General features: G+C 37.1%; 2 protein-coding genes across 2 annotated transcripts; both read right to left on the bottom strand.

Annotated features, from left to right (window-relative positions):
* Positions 1 to 1,023: 1,023 nt before the first annotated feature.
* Positions 1,024 to 11,096, bottom strand: LOC135790211 (uncharacterized). The gene is made up of 2 exons (XM_065300290.1): positions 10,876 to 11,096; positions 1,024 to 2,211 (listed from the first exon to the last, which is right to left on the bottom strand). Exons 1-2 carry the CDS (start codon positions 10,940 to 10,942, stop codon positions 1,355 to 1,357), a joined length of 924 nt encoding a protein of 307 aa, XP_065156362.1. The 5' UTR covers positions 10,943 to 11,096; the 3' UTR covers positions 1,024 to 1,354.
* A 3,671-nt stretch (positions 11,097 to 14,767) lies between these two features.
* On the bottom strand, positions 14,768 to 17,009 carry LOC135790346 (uncharacterized). Its single transcript, XM_065300542.1, has 2 exons — positions 16,756 to 17,009; positions 14,768 to 16,334 (listed from the first exon to the last, which is right to left on the bottom strand). Exons 1-2 carry the CDS (start codon positions 16,766 to 16,768, stop codon positions 15,280 to 15,282), a joined length of 1,068 nt encoding a protein of 355 aa, XP_065156614.1. The 5' UTR covers positions 16,769 to 17,009; the 3' UTR covers positions 14,768 to 15,279.
* Positions 17,010 to 20,532: the final 3,523 nt, after the last annotated feature.

The following is a 20,532-nucleotide window of genomic DNA, read 5'->3' as shown; positions in this document are numbered from 1 at the left end:
AAAGCGGTAAGGGTACATCCTGCTGAAGCAGGAGCTGTAGATTGAGTGTAACTAACTTGCTGTGATGTCGCTGCAAGCCAATTTACCTTCGCAACTTCTCAACAAGCAGGAACTTTTCTTCGAACAACTGTTCAGTTTTTTTTTCTTGGAAGTAACTCCATGATTCTTATAAAAATGAGAATCAAATGTTTAGACTACAACTGTAAATATTATCATTATATTTTACTGGTGAGAGCCAAATCCATCTTTATCTATCTACGAGCTCATCTTCGTCCTGCGTCCAGTCTGATGATTTCTACGGCGTATGAGTATGAAAACGCGAGCTCTGAAATAACGCTGTAGATGATTTTTGCTCGGGTCAAGTCTCGCAGGAATTCCCCCCGCACCCCCACTCTCTTCACTTATTTTTTCTCTATCTGGCTTACATTTTCGCTCTTCTATCTCCAGCAGTGCATACACACGCACTTGCATAGTATGTCCTTCCTGCTACCGCTACCGCTGCCTTCCTAAGGTAGGCGGGTTTTGATCTAGTGCACTCTGCCGCTCATAACTTCGTCCGACCCGATCATGGCCCACGAGGGATGCGGATGACAAATGTATCCTTCCGCCAACTTCAAATTAGTTCCGGCGGCCCCGCAGCAAACTCACTCTCGCTTCCCCGCACGCGCACACACACGTAATATAACAAATAACGTCAACTGTCTTCGTTTCTACATCGGCCCGCCGCCGAATATCTATTTGCTCATGTATATAGTGCACCTTCGAATTGCGCCAAGACCGCCCGAATGTTTTATCGCCCGGAGATAAAAAGATAAATTTCATATTTCACGCGCGGATGAGCTTCATATCGAACGAATATCCTCGATTCAATTTGCGCGCGTCAGATGGTTTTACAGGATGTAAAATTGTAAATCATTTATGATCGCATTCAACACGCATCGACCTGTTGAATGTAATCCATCAAAATTAGGCGCGAGGAGTTTTTACCCGCTACGCTGCAGGAATATAAATTGATATAAAAAATTATATTTTGGGTTTTTTATTGAAATTTTGCGGCAGTTTGATGTTATGTACACTTTCTATTTGATTGTATTACTTAACACGATGCGCAAGAATATTTTCGGTGTGAATTTTGTCATACCCGTAACTATTATATCTATTACTGGTAACTGGTTCAAACTCCGGAGTGGAGTTTTGCATTTCTAACCTATAAATTACATTAATCTACTTGCTGCTTTGTATCATCGCGTTTCACAGATCACAAGCACTCAAGTAGCAGTCCGATTGTATAGTCAGGTCTCCTCATGAAGACCTATCACTTAAATACACCTGGCTTAACCCTTAAATTTGTAATTCAGCTCAGTGCCAATAGTGGTTCATACAGATCCGGTGATATCGTGGTTGTCGTCGTTGGGTTTTCTTTGGGGATCTGTGTTTTTGCATCCTTGGAAGTTTTTCCTTTCTTGGTCCAAGGTTTCTTCTCCTTGGGAACTTTGGCTAACTTCCTCTTGGCTTTTGAGATCTTTTCAGGCACTGGAGTGGTGCTACCATGTTGAGTTTCCAAATCTATCAGTGCAAGGTGTTCCATGATGTTTTTGGGTTTGTTACTATGAACACCAACAGTTGGTTTGCTTCCGTTTTTGTTTGCATACACAACAACATACTGGGAGTATGCTGGGTTGGTAGGCACGTTAATATCAGCAAAGTCTCTGAAGTTTTCAAACTGTTGGTATTGTCGGGGACGTGGGTTACCACCAAAGTAAAACGAAGGTCTACCATGACCATTGTAATAGTTGTATTGGTCAAAGGAATCAGCATCATCGTTGTCTCCATAGAAGGTACCCCCACGAATCACACCAAAGTTACCACTTCCGAGTATACCATGAGTATCAGCCGATCCGGTGTTAGCGTTTTCACCTTTGTACCCACTGAATCTCGCAGTGGAATCAAACCCGACGTGTTGTTGATAAGCAGTGGGTCTGTGGCTGTACGCTGCTTCCGGTTGATAGACAGGTCTTGAATGTCCCAATGGTTGGTTATGGAAGGGTGCAAATGATGGATAGAACTGTTGGCTATCACCCACGTAACCATCCGAATCTGAACCACCTGGTTGAACAACACTGGTGGAAGGTGCATGTTCTATTGCTTCCATATACATATCTGAATCGTCGTCATGTTGGTCGGTTGCTGCAGCAATTTGGTCTTCCGAAGCTAAAAACATAAGAAACTCCTATGAATATTTTGCAAACTAAACAATGCACATAAATATGATATAACGTCGAGGTCAAGTGTTTGAAACATCTTCAAATGTCTTACAACTAAAAAGATCTTGAAATGTCATAAAAGTTGCATAAATTTTCTGCACGACGAAGCGCGAATGTGCGCCATGTTAATTTAATGTTCACAGGAAGGTGCAGCTCATTGTTGGCGGCTTGCGTGATGGTTTTCTCGCACGGTCCCATCCCTTTCTTCATTTTTTTCGCTTGTGCAACCGCGCCCGGCCCGTTTCTTTTCGAAATGCACTACTACGCCTACTTAAGTTAAGCCAAGTTAAGTTAAGAATTTCGAAAGGAAGCAAATCGAAATTTCATTCCTTCTTCTCTCCTCGGTCGGTGTTTTTTTTGCAATTCAGAAAAGGCTAACTAGCGAGCGTGCTGCAGGAAGAGCGATTTGTGTTACACAATGCTTACAACAAATAAATAACAAAACATTGTAATAAGTGTAACAGTGTGAAGTGTAACAAAACGCAAAATGTTAACTATAAAACCAAAGCAACTGAAGCACAACTCAAGCTGAACTCCAATGTAATACAAAAATTGTTATGTCAGAAAAAAACAAGCGTAGTGTGCACAGTATACATACAAATAAGTTTTAGAGCAAAAACATGTTGGAGAAGTTTAGAAATGATTTACGAGGTGTACTAAATAAGTTGAATGTCTAATGCCTAATGTGTGAACTCGATGCTCTGCACTCGCATTGTTGTTTTCATTCTCACTTCTCAACTTTGTTTCGTATGTACATACGAGCGCAATAAATCGCCACTCGCCTCGGATGCAATAAGAATTTTCAGCTAGTCGACGCGACACGCTAAATAAACCATCTCGCAACTAAGTACACGAACGTGTCGTAAGTGTCGTAATGTGTTCGGGTTAAAGTTTACTCAGTTTCGCAGCCGTATTCTACTATTTTGCATCTCTTGAGTAAGTAAAATCAAAGTTTTCGCCTCGTGTTAACCCCGTTTGTCAGCAAAACAAAGAAATATTTGAGGTTAAACATTAAACTAGATATTTTAGCAATTTACCTAGTTTGGCAGGCTTGGAGTTGAAGTTTCTATTACGTTTTCGTGCGTATTGTATTCAGCCTTGTTTTCATTCATTAATTGTATTCCCACATGTCCCATATGGCTCTGCGACCTCGTGCAATAAGTAATAACTCACCGCGACGCAGGCGCGCGACGCACCGCGCCAGATAATAGCAATTGTATAAGCAATTTTAATAGTAATTATTTTTTACGAGCGACAATAATTATATGCAAAGATCAAATTAGCCTGTTTCGTACTTGCCATCTGGGTAATGCATAAATGTGCGGAATAATTGTGAAATTTTCGAAAAAATTCACGCACGTAATCATAAAAATTAATTAAATTTTTTAATGCACACAAACGACATTTATAACATGAACTACTTATAAATTCTTTCATTATTAAGACAATAACAATAGAATAACCTTCTTCTTTTTCTTGTAAAATCATTCTATTGTTTATTTTATGACCTTTTTGATTTCTAAAACCTGTTTGCGAATAAATAAATATTCCCACACGTCTTACACTAAAGCTGATCATTAATTTACTATAATATTTAATTTAACGATAACACTGTCGGTGTAATCAAATCAGATTAGATTTTGATGGCTCTATAGAAATAGAATTCACCTATTCCACGACGATAAGAATCGTGAATGCGATTCGTGTTTATTTATTCATCTGCGTTTCATTTTCGCTGTCGTTACTTTCTTCGCGCACGCCGGCTTCTGTTCTATCACTAGGTTAGTGAGATAGATGTAGATCTAGAACCAGTTTATATAAAAACATCAAAACGTGTGACTGTGAATGTGACTCATGTTGACGATTTATTAAACTGTACAAATCGCGAATAGTAAATTAAAGCAATCAAAATTAAATGTTGAAGTCACGACTCATGTTGAATGATCGGAGAAAGAGTGCGTCGGAGAGAATTCGGTGAAATTTCCCTAGAAAGTTCAAGTGATTAATTCATATTCGAATTTTAATATCGTGTTCGCATGCAATAAAAAATACAAAAAAAATATGTTGGCGGAATTTTATTTATTTTACAAAATTAATATATAATAAAATGGCAAATAAGCAGGCAAAAAGTTTACCCCGTGACTAAAATCCGTGACTAAAGTGCTTTAGTCACGCCTTTGGACGTCTGTGTCTAAAAAACACTTTTTATGTCTTAAAATCGTAGAAAATTTTATTTTACTTCGTGTCTATGAATTTAGATGTCGTTAGTCAATACCCAAGTTCCAAGAATTGCCTACCTGGTGCTTATGCATGTTGGCAGCTCTTTAAACATGGTTATGTTACGATGTAATTAAATGAATCTCCAACTCCTGCTTCACAATAAATAAATATGAAATGCTTGGTTGACTGCATGCGATTACATAATGCGCAATGTGCACAGCACTTCAGTCAGGCCGATGATTGAAGCAAGTGCGTTTTGTGTTAGTAACACACTGAACCATCACTTTGTCATGGCTGGACTGGAACAACGAACGCACGCTTTGATTGCGTTCCGCTTAGTATGAGGAAACTGCGCGAGTGGAAGAAAACGAAACGCATAATAAACAACGGTAAATTAATTACGAGCACCGGCGCATCTGGAATGCTATAAACGGCGTGTTGGATAACCGCCGAACAAAATAGAAGCGCACATTATGTTTACGGCAGGAATAATAATCACTGGTGTTACAGATAGGATCGCTTTGGTAATTTGTTTATAGCAATAGAAAACGATAGAAAACGATGGTAATTATGAGGAATTTGTAATAATTTACTGTGTTTTGGAGTAGTTTTGTCAATTTTATGGGAATATTAATAATAATATATCGTTTTTGTTAAAAGAAATTGATAAAGAGATAATATGCGAATTAAATGATAAAAGTGTGAGAATTCTACGTTAAACCGATCAGAAATTATTTAGTTTTTAATTAAAATTAAGCTAAAAAGAGTTTGAAGAGAGTATGGTTAAGCGTTAAACGTGAGTGAGCTGCGCATGCGTCGGTTTAAGCTACGCTACTGATGCATTGTAAAAATGCAACAATGGATGATCTTTAAACTAACCTAAAAAAAGACTCAAAGGCGCAGCACGTTGAAATATCAAACAAATTTTTAATTTTTTGCAATAAACCGAGAACAAAATAATCTCCTAATAAAGAACAATTATCATAAGACATGATAAATATTTATTTAATTATTACTTAATAAAAACAAAGAAGGTTATATGAAAGTATCGCAATTAAACGCTGTAATAAAATATACCAAAATGTAATGAATCCGTAACTTAAGCAGAGTCCAATTGCTTAATGTATTCATAAATTTAACATCATTTTGCAATGATTTCTCATTGCTATTTCTTATTGTTTCAGTCCAAATCAGACGATTGCGGCAATCGCGCATTTTGACGAAATTTCATGCTGAGATTGCAGATTATCTAAATTATAGAATCTCTGCTAGGGCATTATGCGCGCGCGGCGCTCATCGCAGAATCGTTTTGCGACGTTGCTCAATAATCGCGCAGAATTATTACTAACCAACGACCAATCGTTACTTTCCAATCGTTTTCGTGCAATTTAGCAATCATTTTTCATAACTCCAGGCGGAAAACGATTGAATACTTGTTCCAAATTAAGTAAATATCGTGATTTACTCACGTCGGAGTGAAAATTTGTGTTAACAATTACACATGGAAATAAACACATGCTATTAACGTAATTGAGTGGCAAATTGACATAAATAAATGCAATATAAAATGTGGTTTAAAAGCAACATGGCAAAATTATTCAATTTGCTTTTAATTGTTAATAAAATTGCGCGTAATTCAATACGCTTTTGCATCTGGATGCATTGAAAGCGCGGACGCAATGCTGCAATTTTATTTATACACGAATCTGTGTTTGCTTTCGCGTGTGCTGCTTTTTTTGCGTTTTGTGTATGCATGCATGCGATGCGCGTGCTCTTCTCGCCGCCACAAAGACCATTAGCGTCGCTTGATTAATGCAACTGGAGCAGACGTTCCTCGAGCGAGTGCACACCGAATACAACGTGAGCAACGCAATCCAGAGAGTCGGTAATGCAATTGAAGAGTAGTCATGTTGTGGCTCAACACTACGTGCAGAATACGAAATTTAACCTCACAAACAAAAACGAATTGATTTTCAGGTTAGGCTACACACACAACTTGACAGTTATGTTTACAACGCCCTCTAATAACCGGAATTTGAATAAAAATTACAATTACAATGAATTCTCATGCAACAAGTCAACATGCAGAGAGATAGGAGTGATTAATCGTTTGTTTATTTAATTTAATTCCATTCAATTAGTTGAAACAGTAAATGTGGTTAATTACCTTATATAAATAGATTTTCCCTATTGAAATTAACTTTCCATTTCGCAGAAAAATGACAAGCGAAAAAATATCAAACAATTTCCCCATAATCGCTTTCAATCTTCCTTGAAGCCTTTATATGCACATAAGGTATTATTTTTTCGATTGCAAGTAATTAAGAACTGCGCTAATTGACATGCGTTTTAATGTACGTATATATATATTTTATAGTGCTTAACCATAATTGGTATTGAAGTAATTAATGTTCACACATGATGAATATTTTTGCAAAAATATTTTCTACATAAAATCTTTTTTTATTTCATCTGAGATTACAGTTATATAACAAATTAAGCTGTTGCAGAAGACACGAGACATTTTTTCTTTTATTGTTATCCAGTTGTTGTTGTTGAGCATTCTTCGCATGCCTAAATTTCACCTAATAAATTATGAATCTGTCGCCGGAGATTTTGCCGGCGAGATTTTCGATTTAATGAGGCATTGTTATCGCATTTCGACGTCATGACATATGCGAGAATAATTGTGACAGCTTGATTTATCGATTCGAAATTGTGTAATTCAAAGGGGTTTGATTGCGTGTGGAATGTAAAGAAAGTATTCTTTTTTCTAGCGGCGGCACATACGCACAATTGTTCACTTCCAGCACGAAAAGACCGAAAGTAAAAGGTGAAAATATAATGCGAGGTGAATTTATCTCGACGCAAATTGTTTCGCAATTGAAAATGAATGTTTTATTGTCGATTTGAATGCTAGCCGGCGATTTGCGGCGGAATAAAGTACCAACTGATAACTCAACGTACAACTACTCGTACTTGCGGCTTAGTTAATGAACAGACGATTTACTAACGTTACTATCACGAGCAGGAGATAAAACCTAATCGCAATTACCTACCAGAGGCGTAAGAGGCACAAAATACACCGTGCGCGATTTAACACAAATGCTTATGTAATTTCACAAGGTTTTTTCTTCAGTGTCGTCGATGTTAAAGTCTCAACCTAAACCCAACGTATGAGAAACGTGTAGATAAGTGAGTATTAAGTACTTTATATGAGGTGATACTTTTTCACTTTCACTCTCTGCGCACGCTCGTGTTTACAATCAAAGTGTAGTAAAATCATCTTTGTTCTTCGCCTTTACCAGCTACAACTCAAAAAAATAAAATTTTTCTCTGCTGAGACGATAATAGATGCCAAGAAGTAAGAAAAACGTGTATCTGACTATTGTTTTTGGCCTTTCCCAGCGAACAATCGCACATTAAATCAAAATTAAATTTAACTTAACTTAACGTACCACGGTGAACTCTTGAATATTGGTTTTAAAAAGTAAAAGGAGTGAAAGTTTTCTCAAACGAACGAGAGACGCAAACGAAGACGACGGATGAAGGCGAAGACGCAGCACGCGTCTGTTTGACTCACTGACAAGACAAACAAGAGGACGAAACGAAGAAAGCCAACGCGATAAATGTTGCAAATACTCGCGACGTGATGCTATGGTAATTGCGATTTCTGACGAATAACGCATGAATACAAAGGAGTTGGAGCGTCGTCAATGTAGGATGTAGATATCTACCGCTTCCGTGATGCGAATTTATATTCAATTCAGCATTAATCGAGTGGAATGTCATCAAAAACGATTATGAAATAAACTTCCGCAGATTTTTGTTTGAGATTCCGAAACATTTCGCGTGTTTTAATTGATGTTTCGGTTTCCTAGTTTTCTCCACTTAAAATTCGTTACATTTTAGCAAATTAATTTAGATAATTACACTTGAACCGGTCGATTTCGTCGACGATTCCTTCATCGCCGTATTTGCAAATCCGGTACTGAGCGACGCGCTGCCTGCAAATTGTCGCAATTCAATTGCATAATAAATAAAGAGATCAATTTTCACTTCTATGCACTTCTCACACTTTTGACGGCGTTATTCAACATTGATTTCGATTCTAATCGCATAACATTCCGCTCTGATAGGCATTGTTTACAAAACTCGGATTTAGATTCGATTCAAACCGCAGGAGGCGTCGAAATTTTCGCCACACTTTACTTGACCACCAACAATTGGCAATGTTCTGAGCAAATAATTGTTCTACATGATCGCGCGTTTGTTACAGTTTACCACTTCGGGCTGATGTAACGTCTGCTTAATTAGCATCGCTAATGCGAAGCCTTCTCCTTACGTGGCGCGCATTTTTAATTCGAACACGCGCTCGCGAAATTAGGAAATGCAATGAGCAATCATAATCGATACTCGCGTGTAGCCGCAATGTGGAACAATACAAAACGTTAGTGGTGCGTGGCAGACGTTACCACAAAGCATGTTTTAGGTTATGTAAGTTCAAGCAAATTATTCTAGCCTTATTTGTAGGTTATTAAAACTGCAAATTATGCAAACTCTAGTAGAAAATGAATAAAATCATTTTTATTCAAATTTTGAATTCTAAACTATGCAGGAAGTTAAAATATTAATACCAAAAGGTAACACTTCCTTATTTATTAACCTTTGACTTTCATACCGTATAATTTCAACGATATAACCTCAATTTTGAGGAATGTTATAAAAATAACCATTATTTTGATATTTAAAAGCGAATCTTAATTTGTTATTGTTTGTGACATTGTGCTGTGTCCTTCCAAGTCACAGCGATGTTGTTTCGGCGCCAAATTTATGAGTCTGTGCAATTTGTTCATCGTGTGAATAAATTTGTCATTGTGATTATTGCCTTCCTGCAGCTCATTATCGCCACGGCGCCCAAGAACCCGTGTGACAGCATAAGTAATTATTTAAATGCTGCGTTGAATAATGTGTATTGTGTTTCTAGTGGTACCAAGACCAAACGATTACATCCGCATTGTGTAAGGCCTAGGGATCAAGTATAAAATTTAAATATTTGACGCGGTGTGTAAACTCCTACAACTTTCGATTTGGTTTACTAATGAGATTTCGAATTTGTTTATTTTCGGGCGCCACATCCGCATCAAACAATCCAAAACAAAATTCAAAACAAGAAAGAAGGTTTTTTGTTGTGAATAAAATCACTGTTTGCGAAGGTTAGGTTATGTTAGGTTAGAATTCCAATTACATTTACACCCTGTCGCAATTTATCGTATTATATAAGATGCACATTAATTAGCAGTTAATTACAATCAAGCGGCGATGTACGTAACATGCAGACAATTAAATAATCAACTAATTGAACAACAAGCTTGGGTAGCGCCGCAATTAGACAATAATTTATTGCGTGCGTAGAGAAGTGTCCGAGAAATGATTGCAAAGTGTCAGAAAAGTCATCAAATCATCACCTACAAAGGAATTTAACTTACAACATTCTTTATTTTATTGGTACATTTCACTTTACTTGAGTTAAACTCCACGATTTTGCACTTCATTGAAATACTCGTATAAATTGTGTGTTACTGCATGCTGTGATTTCCTGCTCGAGTTACGCATAATAATCTGTAGGTAAATTGAACACCGAACTAAGAATCGAATGACAGTTCTTGTTTGAGTCAAGGACAATTATTGCATTAGCTACAAATATTACTAAACTAGTCACACTTTGATTTCCTTATGGATTATAGATAAATGTCTTTTGTTTTAATTTTTTTTTGTCAATATAAAAGGAAATTAATGATATTAAACCATTCAACCGCGATACTAATTAAATTCCAAGTGTTTATAATTGTTTATAACCAGAAAAAGGATTTCCGGATCGTTAATCTTTATCTAAGATAAGGAAATCAATAATATCTAGCTTCATATTGCACGAAAACTAATATTAAAAATAAAATAAAATTTTCCTTTGTTGGAATTGCTCCCTTTATTTACATTTACGTCGAGGGCTTGTCTCCATTTATATAATGGCACAATTTCGTTAATTATGCATCAATACTGGACATAAAACATTCTTAATGTAAACACTGTTAAAATTCTCGCTTGTTGTTTGTCATCCCTCGAGATTTGACTTTTTGTATTTTTATTTTGTTTGTACAGCTAATGATGGGCTGTTAATTTGCACGCATTCTTGCTGATTAATGTGCGCGATAACGCACATAATACACAATTCATTAAAATAAATACCAACGTGGTGAAAACTACAAAATATACGCATTGAAATGTGATATTTTCGAGTAAAAGCGTAACAAAATGAATATTAAAACATTTATTAATTAAAAATGTGTGTCTCTGTTGTTATACTTCGGTAATTTATTTAATTTGAACTTACATTGCGTATATTGTGGATATCCATTCGCAATAGCGAGAGCGCTTATAAGCAGACACATCAGCATCATGATTGCACTTGAGATCGGCAAGCGAAAACTGGTCCAGAATGCTGATGCTGATGCTGGAATGCGCACTTCCTCGTTTATACGTTTATATCACCGGACACCAAAAAAACCACCGACAACAGACACACACCTGAGCCTGGCTAATCTAAGGAGTACGAGCAACGGACTGAGCACTTTCTCGCCCAAGCCGAATACTTAAGTCAACGCGCCGCTGGCTTCTTTCCCCACTGCGCTGCTGCTTCCGAAAGGAAGACACAATATGCCTCCAACAATAACAAACAAATAAATTCCGAAAATGTGAGGCATATTTTATTGAATTTACGTTTTTGCTAAAATGGAATCACGCTGCGGCTGAATTAATTGATGTTTAATACGATAAATTCGAGAATAACTTAAACAACAACAATGTTGTGGTGATTTTAAGGTCATGACATTTTCGCCTGCACCTATTCACCAGCTGGGAAATTAAAGGATTGGCACAAGACCTTTGAATCGAAGGATTTGTCACAAAACAAAACAATATAATTATCTATTCGTTTTGACACATAAATTGCTCATTATCTCTTTAAAAAGCTATAAAAATCACAAAATTAACACAAATTATTTTATACTTTGAACATTTTCATTGTTCGGAATCACATTTTATTTTCTAAGTTTATTTATTTGTGCGGCATTCGAAATAGTTCATGGTCTCCGGTGGATTGCAGCAACGTGTTCGATGTCTTCTTGCCTTCTTGTTGCGCGACGTTTAATTGACCGCCGTCGTAAAGTTACCTTAATGGCACGCGCAGTAGATTAGCATTAGCGGCGAGGAAAACAGTTCAAGTCTACATGTCAACCGCGCCGGAGAAACATCTTGTCTGACGACGCAACAACACGTATGCGATTACAATGCAAGCATGTGTCAGTTACAGGCTTGTCAAGATACATACATTCATTCCTGTGGAGTTTCTTTGCAAAGTTCAAATTTGCATTCGCATTCTTTTGAAAAATCTATACCGTTAAATAAGTTTTACTTAACTTATTCAAAATCAGTTTAATTACGTTAAAACAGTTTTCAAACTGTAAAATTACCGATAAAATAATTTATTAATCAATAATTCATTAATATCTTGCAATTAATCAAACAAAAAATGATTTTGTCTTCTTCCAGCTTTAAATTGTCAGTTTTTCCAAAGTTTTGGGACACAAAAAGGGGTTCTTTAAACACGGTCGGCTACTAAAGTACTTTAGTCACGGACTTTAGTCACGGGATCTAACTTACGTTCGTTTTTAATCAATTTTCTGACAAAAATTCTCATTTAGCCCATTTGATACTTAATATAATATTAAATATGATTAAATTTGAGGTTAGTATAATGTGTTGCCTATCTAGCGGACACAAAAAAGTCAAAAAGTCAAACTTTTAAGTTACATCAACTAAAACTTTAATAATTATATTAAAATGTCATAGTTTTAATAATAATTTTCTTCTAAACTCAAAATTAACTGTGTCAATTTTAATCATAGTGCACTGGCATTTAATTCAACTGGAAAACTGTCTTCACAAGGAAGTCTTCAACTCCTATCGATGCGCAGCCTATTAACACCATGGCAATATATTAATATCAAAAATTAATATAAATGGTAGGCGGTTTTGGACATACGTAACAGTCTCTATAGAAAAACGCTAATAAATAAAATAAATTGAATTTTGATTAAACACAGATTACCATACGTTTGAATCAAACAGTTAAGAAAGTTTAAGCTTTAATTAAATTACTTAGTCATTACTCATTAAATTGGTTAAAGTTTAAAGACATTAATTACTCATTGCCCAATCCGAATTCAATTGCAAGTATGGATCTTGCTTCCTCATTTCATTTCACTTTCTTAACACTGTTTAAATCTGCAATCTTAACACAAACAAGATTCATCATCTCAAGAAAAAAAGAAAAAAGACAGAAGTGTGATTTTAAGTCTTCGACACACAAAAAAAAAACTATCAAATTTTATGTAATTGCAAATAACTATGAAATAAACACAACAAATTTGAAATTATTATTTATTATTTAACTTCGTAAGAAATGAAGCAATGACATCAACGCCACTCTGAAATTATACAACTTTTAGGCAAATAAAAAAAAAGTCATTTCATTGACGCATTTTTAAATTAAACTTAATTTTATCTTCAGAAAGAAAAAGAAAAAGACGATAAATAAAGATTAATGAGTTTTGCTAATTTAATTACATGGTATTTACTTGAAACTTAAATTAGTATAAATAATGATCAACTAATAGCGATGATCAGACGAATCGTTTCCTCATTGCTCCGAGCACATGCGCGTCGCTAATAATTCAATTTTTGTCAGCCGCACGTTCGTGCATAAATTTACGCTGTTTTTTACGTTTATATAATGCGTAATGTATAGATCTACACGGTGAAAATTCAACCGCAGCACGCGCTTTTATTATGTTATAACTTTAATACAGCGATTACGATGGTGCGATATCAGCACACGCCGCGCAAAAGTGCGAATGTTTACGATTCAATTGGATTTGCTCGTAAATAATAAAAGTGCACGTAATAGCTCAGTAACAATCATTTATATCGCTCATATTTGCATACAAAAGCGTCAGGTTTTCCTTCTGCTCATTTAAAGGGATTAACGTTAAATGACTTAAGTCATATTGTGATAGATATTCGACTTAAACTCGTCTGCAATAAAGGATTAAATATTTAAGCTGCCCGGTAGCTTAAGCTACTTAGTATTAGAATAATTCCATCAATTGTCCACCAAATATTATGATTTCTTCAAAGTTGTAAATTATAGGATTATCTCTTTACAACCAAAAGTAATTTAGTTTTAAGAAGTTTTAATCCAGTGCAATTTGTTGCACGAAAAGGTAGAGTTAAGTAAAAGATCAAACGTGTTCATCTTATTATGTAAATGTACTCGTAGGTAGAAAATATTGTCAGATGTGTGCATGAGATGAGTATAGAATTTCCGGCAAGTGAAAGTTTAGTTTTGACCTGAGGTCAAAGGTCTGCAGAGGCTTCTTCCTCGATGATTATCCACAAAACCTCGGCAAGCAGGAGTTGTTAGATAACGCGTAACTAAATTTTTATTGTTGAGTTTTATTACTTTTAATAGACTTGACGTCGATAATAATTTACGACTTGTTAGATAATCTTTTCTAAGTTTTTTGTTATGTTGTGTACATATTGTATACAATCCCTCTGTTTGTGAATATTGGTACTAATAGAATCTGTAAAAGTAGTTACCGTGTTTTAGCCGTGTCCCTCTGTTAGACACTTCGTGAAACTCGAATAGCTACACAAATAGGGTATTCAAGTAACCTGTATTCTTATATGATAGGAATTTGTTTTCTTTACGACCGCTAGAGGACTCTAGTGACTTTAAAAATTCACATTGAAAGTTGTTTTGATACGAATGCAAATGCACTCACTTGTTCCTTCCAACTGCATTAATTATACTACACCGACATAATAAACAACGTGCGCAATTCAATCGGGGATATAGGGGAATTTTTATTTCGCGACATTGAAACATTTGCAATGTTACATTTACACTATTACCGTAAGTAAGTATATACTTAATACTTACCTGTTGTTACGTACCTGTTGGCGTGAACGCATTCGTTTACCGTCGGACAGTGACGCGTAAACGGGGAATAACAAATTCATCGTCGTGTGGTGATTGATAATCGCCGCGATCGCGGGAATATCTGCGCCGCGACAAACCGCAACACGATGAAATGGAAATTAGCATTCAATATAACATAATTAATTCATTTCCATTACGTTATAAATAAACACATTCAATATATGTTCAAAATGTATATTAAGATTTGCATCTCTCGTCAGAATACACGCTGTATCAAATTTTTCCAACATTTTCGATAAAAAACAGCAAAAATAAGTACAATTTGTATAAGTCTATGGCAAAGAATCGTAACAAAATCACACTCTCGTTATTCAAGAGTAAGTTATTGTCATTGTCAGCTGCTATCAATAAATTATACACTGGCGATATAAATATGTGACTGTTTTTACAAAATAAATACTGATCACGTGTTAAATAAGCACATGGCGTTCATAATTTACATAAATAATTAAATAGAATAAATATTTAAACATCTAGTAAGTAAAAGAAATTCACTTCGGCGTTGTCAATCACCGTCGCGAATTCGTAATTAAACAATAATAATAAGGAACTGTACAATACTGCATCTTAAGTTTTGGAAAGTTGTCTCTTACGAACTAGTATCACAGAATGCCACAAAATTTGAATAAAAGTTTTTGTTCGTCGCGTTTTGCACTAAACACTTTAGCATTTCTAACATTTGAATCGTTTAATTGATTTTACCGATTGTCCCGGTGTCTTGGCAAGCTCACAGTATAATTTATTATTAAGTTCTTGGTACTTTCCAAGCAGGCACGGTATCACGGTATCACTCTCGCAGCAGTACTTTTTTCTGCATCCGTTCTTTTGGCGTTTTTGCGTTTTGTCTTGGATTTTCTTGCAGCCACCTTTGTAACTCTTTGTAAATCGTCGAACTGATCCTATGATTTGTTTCACTTTGTTCATTTTATTATTTATTTTCTCCGTCGAAACTTTTCCTTGGAGCATTTGTCGAACCGCGTACATTTCTTCCAAAAGATTACAATAATTCCGTGTAATTTTCTTCTTTCTCTGCGGAGTTATATTGTGATATTTCTGTTTGTAGATAGCTGATAATTTCTCAGCTTCGATGTCTACTCGTTTGATGTTTGTTCTTCGATGCTCCTTCTTCACTGTGCCATTGATTAACTTCCCCAATCGTGTGTACAACTGCGCGAAAATGGTGAAGATCACTTTACGTTGACGATTCTCTTCTGTTTCACTGTCATTCACTTTGAATTCATCCTTGAGGCGCGTGTAGTTGTTTGGAAGATTCGCTGAAGAAGTAATCAATCGCGTGGCTTGAATACGCGATGCCATATCACACAAAATCATCTGATAATATTTATCTCTTGTTTTCGCCTCCACTTCTTTAATGTACTCCCCGAGATCTCCCAGTAGCATAAACGCTTTCTTGATGTTGTTTGTTCGATTGATGGTTTTTAAATAATTCGAAGCATTGGAAGCTACTGTTGTGTTGAGGACTTCTTCAGCGTTGAACGTCCCAATACACCGGAACGCAGTTTCATAACGCACGATGTAATTGACAGCAATGTTGACGGAATCATTGATTTCCTTGGTGGTCAACTGAACGTCCGCGGATCTTGTGTTTCTCTGCGGGTTGCAATCGGATGTGCCAAGCGCACTCTTGACGCATGTGAGTACATCATACGCCTGGGCTGTGTGGATCAGCAGGACTACCCACAGAAGGACGCTCGTGGTTGAGAAATCTGTGGATAACGTTGAGCAATTAACACGACGCTTTGGTACCGCCGGCAAACAGCGTGCGGACGATGAGTCATCGGTTCTGTGACACATGTCCACGCGGTCATACCACTAATTATGCGTAATATTACTTAAGTCGGGTAAGAGAGCAGAGTTGCGTCCGAAATTTTGTGTGTCGCGTATTTGATTTGAGAGCGAATGGCACGACGGTTGCGGACCGACTGACTGGCCCGCATCGGGCTCCGGGTGAGTACGGGTACCCGCTACCAATACTCAACCGGAGTCACCCGTGGCCAAAAACCAACAACACCGCCGTGGATTTTTGCTCTTGTGCGCACTTTTTTTCCACAACGCCGCCGCGATAAAACTGCTCTTATCTGGACTCAAGTAACAACACACCATGAAAACACACAAATAAATACTAACCTCTTAGTTTCATTGCAAGTTGATCAAGATAAATCCTTAATTAATCCGTGAATAACATCGGCTTTTATCACCACTGGTAAATCACAAGTGTTTTTATTAAGTTAATATTGAGGTGAGTTTAAGTCACTTATAAGTTAAGTCACTCCGCGTTGATTGACGATTCTCTTCTGTTTGTTCTGAGGAGTTGACGTGATGCGCACACCACCTCAGCGCGACGCTCATCGGCTCGTTGCTCGCAAATGCAATTATTAGGTTTGATTCAAACTTACTTAAGTAGGTAAGTTACACCTCCCCACTCCCGGCGTGCGCGCCCGCCGGCTCGCTTGCCCGCCGCACGCGGTTCATTCATGAAGTGTTGATCCTGCGTCAACTCCCCGCAACACCACGCGGCTTTTTCCAAACAAAATTTTTTTGCCAACCACCGATACGGATATGCCGACTGCGAACTTTTCATTTATCCGGGATGTAATACCGCACGCGGCACAAAGCACAAACTTACATCAACTGATGAAACTCGCAGGTGAAGAATTTCGACTCACTCACGAAGAGTGGGTTGACGTCATCGCACATTTAGTCATGCCTCATTCAGTCGAAAATAAGAACAATTTCTTTTTCTTTCATTTCATTTCTTTCGCTCGCAACTTATTAACACGATCGAATATTAATTAGAAAAAAAGTTGCGCGAGGTTTTTTCGGAGCGCACGAGGCAGGATTACCTCATCAGATGATGAGAGCGGAAACTAGATCACACTTTCTTTGCCATCTTAGCAACAACTCACCATAAACTTGTGTTTAACGAAAAAAAATTACAACTTTCAATAAACTACATATTAAGCAAACAAATCACAGTTTTATGAATGAAGCGGATTTGAACTCCAACGCCAACAAGGATGTTCACACACCACAACGTCACTGATGTTTGCTATCATTGCTGGCAACTTTAAACTGCAAAGTTTTTAATCGCGATTGGAGACAAACGTAGCGCCATTATAAATAAACTCGACGCGGACGGATCACAACTGAACTTTTTCGTTTGTTACATTGTGAGTAACCACTAGTCCTTTGTAGAAGGAGAAGCAGTCGTCCTGAATTATAAGGATTCAACAGGATTTTCCCATGAATCGAATACTTGGCCATCGTAATGCTTATTTCCAATGTTTACTCGGAGTAAAAGAGAAGAAAAAAAACGAAGAAAAGTAAAAAGACTTGCAAGATTACTAGCAATTTGACGATTTTTTTAACTCCTGCAGCACCGTATGTAAAATAATGAGTATTTTTCAAGTACAGCTTGCGTGTCGTACATAAATTGAAATAATAGCCGTAGAATATGTAATTGCTGCGTCCACGCGGAGACGGCGGAGACAATCATGTCATATTAGGTCGGTCTTAATGAATCCGGTAATGGATCACGCCATGCATGCGACATGCATATGCAGCTCGCGCGGCTGCAACTCTCGAGGTGAGGTGAAATCGAGTCAGGGCGGTCTCATTAGCGGCCGCGAGCGGCATTCGCGGAGGGTGGATTGGGGGGCGCTTCGTTAAAATGCGCGCGGAGCGCCATTAACCAGCCGCCGGTGGCTGTCAGCGCTAATCGTTCGGACACATCTGGAATGTGCACCCACGTCCCACACGGTCTCAACGCGCTGTGATTTTTCAATGTCAACCTGCGCGGTGAAAAGTTTTTATTTTTCTACAATATCTTATTCAATGTACCACATATGAATGATATGAATCATACGCTTATCAGTGCTCTCACCACCTCAAACACACCACGCAGTAGTCGTGGTTTGTTAGCACAACTGTTGAATCATTTGACTATTTTGTTACTTTTTCTTTCATTGATGTGCATATGAGTAATATTTACCTTCAAGTTCAAATATAGCTATTTATTATGCAAAAAATTCTTATTTTTAATCCGGAGTAATTTGATCAAATCGAATTATTCCGAATTGCGCTTAGGATTTTAATGAGTCATCCTTGGAATGAACAGTTTCCGCTTGGCATTTGACGATCAGACAACACACGAAAACAAACACTAGTGGATTCCCGCGCTCGACATTATACCACGAAACACAACTTTCGTCATTGCGGTTATTTCTACAATCATTCCAACAATTGTATACATACAGACGGCTAAAACTACTTATATAGTAATTTATTGTGAACAATATTGTTAACTACAATATGATATAACTTATTAAGATGTATGACTAATATTTGGATCATTGTTGGGCATGATTTTGTGCTTCCTGAAAGAAAACGGAAAATCCTATGATTAAATAATTAAACCAAAGCAGCCACACAGCAAATAACAATTTAATTTGTTTACAAGTTCAATGCAAATCGACGTGTTGAGTGGAGAATGCATTTTGCGTGTGTTATCGCCACTAGCAATGCCGTCATACATTTTATCGTTGATTGCATCAGCGAAACGATACCGTCACATCATGTTTTACTATCAAGTGTCACTGTTAAGTAATCATTGAGTGCGTGTTATTCTTTTTTTAGATTTCGTCGTAGCGAAATGGCCATAGATAGACATACATTTACTATTATATCGTCATCATCAGAGTAAGTGTACAAACATTCGGATGTACGCGGTATGCGGAACGGAACACTTAAATCCGCATGCGATTCGCATGTGACTCATTTTTCATCATTTTTAACAAACTCATAAGAGTGGGAGTATACACTTCATGGCATGCTATTAATAATAGTGCATAGTAAAGTGTAATAGAAGTGCAATGAACGTAAACACACACAGCGGGCCTTTATAATTTCCCAAGTAGTTGAAATCATAAATAAATTAACTCGCCGCTCAATCATTTACATAATAATTATGCGTCTATCGTGTTGATGGCTAATTTAATACCGTAACAAATTCGATTCATTCATGCGCATTGGGTTTCCCACATCCGTGCCGCGCGGATTTACGTATTTTCTTCCCTGTTTGATAAACAATAACAATATCAACGAAATAACATTATATGGTAGTAAATGTAAAATAACGATCGATTTCAACCGATTAGAGCGTCGTCGCGTGCAGGTAACAACCGTCGGCCAGCTTTCAACGACTTTTCATAAACCATGGGAAGTGAATAAAAGCAATCAGGCGCAATTTGTCAACCTATAAGACATAGAAAAATACCTGTGGTGCGAAAAGAAATGAAAACTTGATCGGTTAATGACACATACGAGTACAGTTGTGGCTTAAGTCAATACTAATAATAATAATAATGAGGCATGGGTTGGATCGAAAGTAAAAATTTGAACGCAGGTTGCAGATGTAACTCTGCAGAAGTGATGGTACTCTTGTGCACATGTGTGCGAATCGTATACATAATAATATTTACGTTCGAGTCGTGGCATAGCCACGGCCCAAGCCGATCGCCGATTGGACCGTTGGTACACCAACCCAACGGCTGGAGTATTATGGTGGAAAATACGAAAACGTCCGCCGCATTCGCCAACGATGTATTCATGTGTGTTGCTGAACGCGTGTGGCATGTGCAGCACGCTCATTATTCTACGCTCGCATATTACCATTGCTAATTTTTAATTTTAAGCCGTCTCTTTGTTTCGTTTGGCAATCCTGCATGGTTCATGGATCATCTCATTTTTGACTTGCGCAGCGTGTGAACATGTCCCACAATGTTGTTGCACTTGTGCATAAAAGAGTTTAGAATAGTTTCGCATAAAGAAAAATTGAAGTATTTATTTATTTTGTGCCTATTTGTGACAAAGTGGGTATGTCGAATTGATTTTTCGGATAGGAAA

This window comes from Atheta coriaria, unplaced genomic scaffold (genome assembly GCF_025399875.1).
Source record: "Atheta coriaria isolate IRGN ID8LTWV9N9 unplaced genomic scaffold, Caltech_Dcor_3.1 hic_scaffold_4_pilon, whole genome shotgun sequence".
NCBI lineage: Eukaryota > Metazoa > Arthropoda > Insecta > Coleoptera > Staphylinidae > Dalotia > Dalotia coriaria.
Note: the sequence above shows the minus strand (reverse complement) of the source record. Positions and strands in the feature narration are given on the sequence as shown.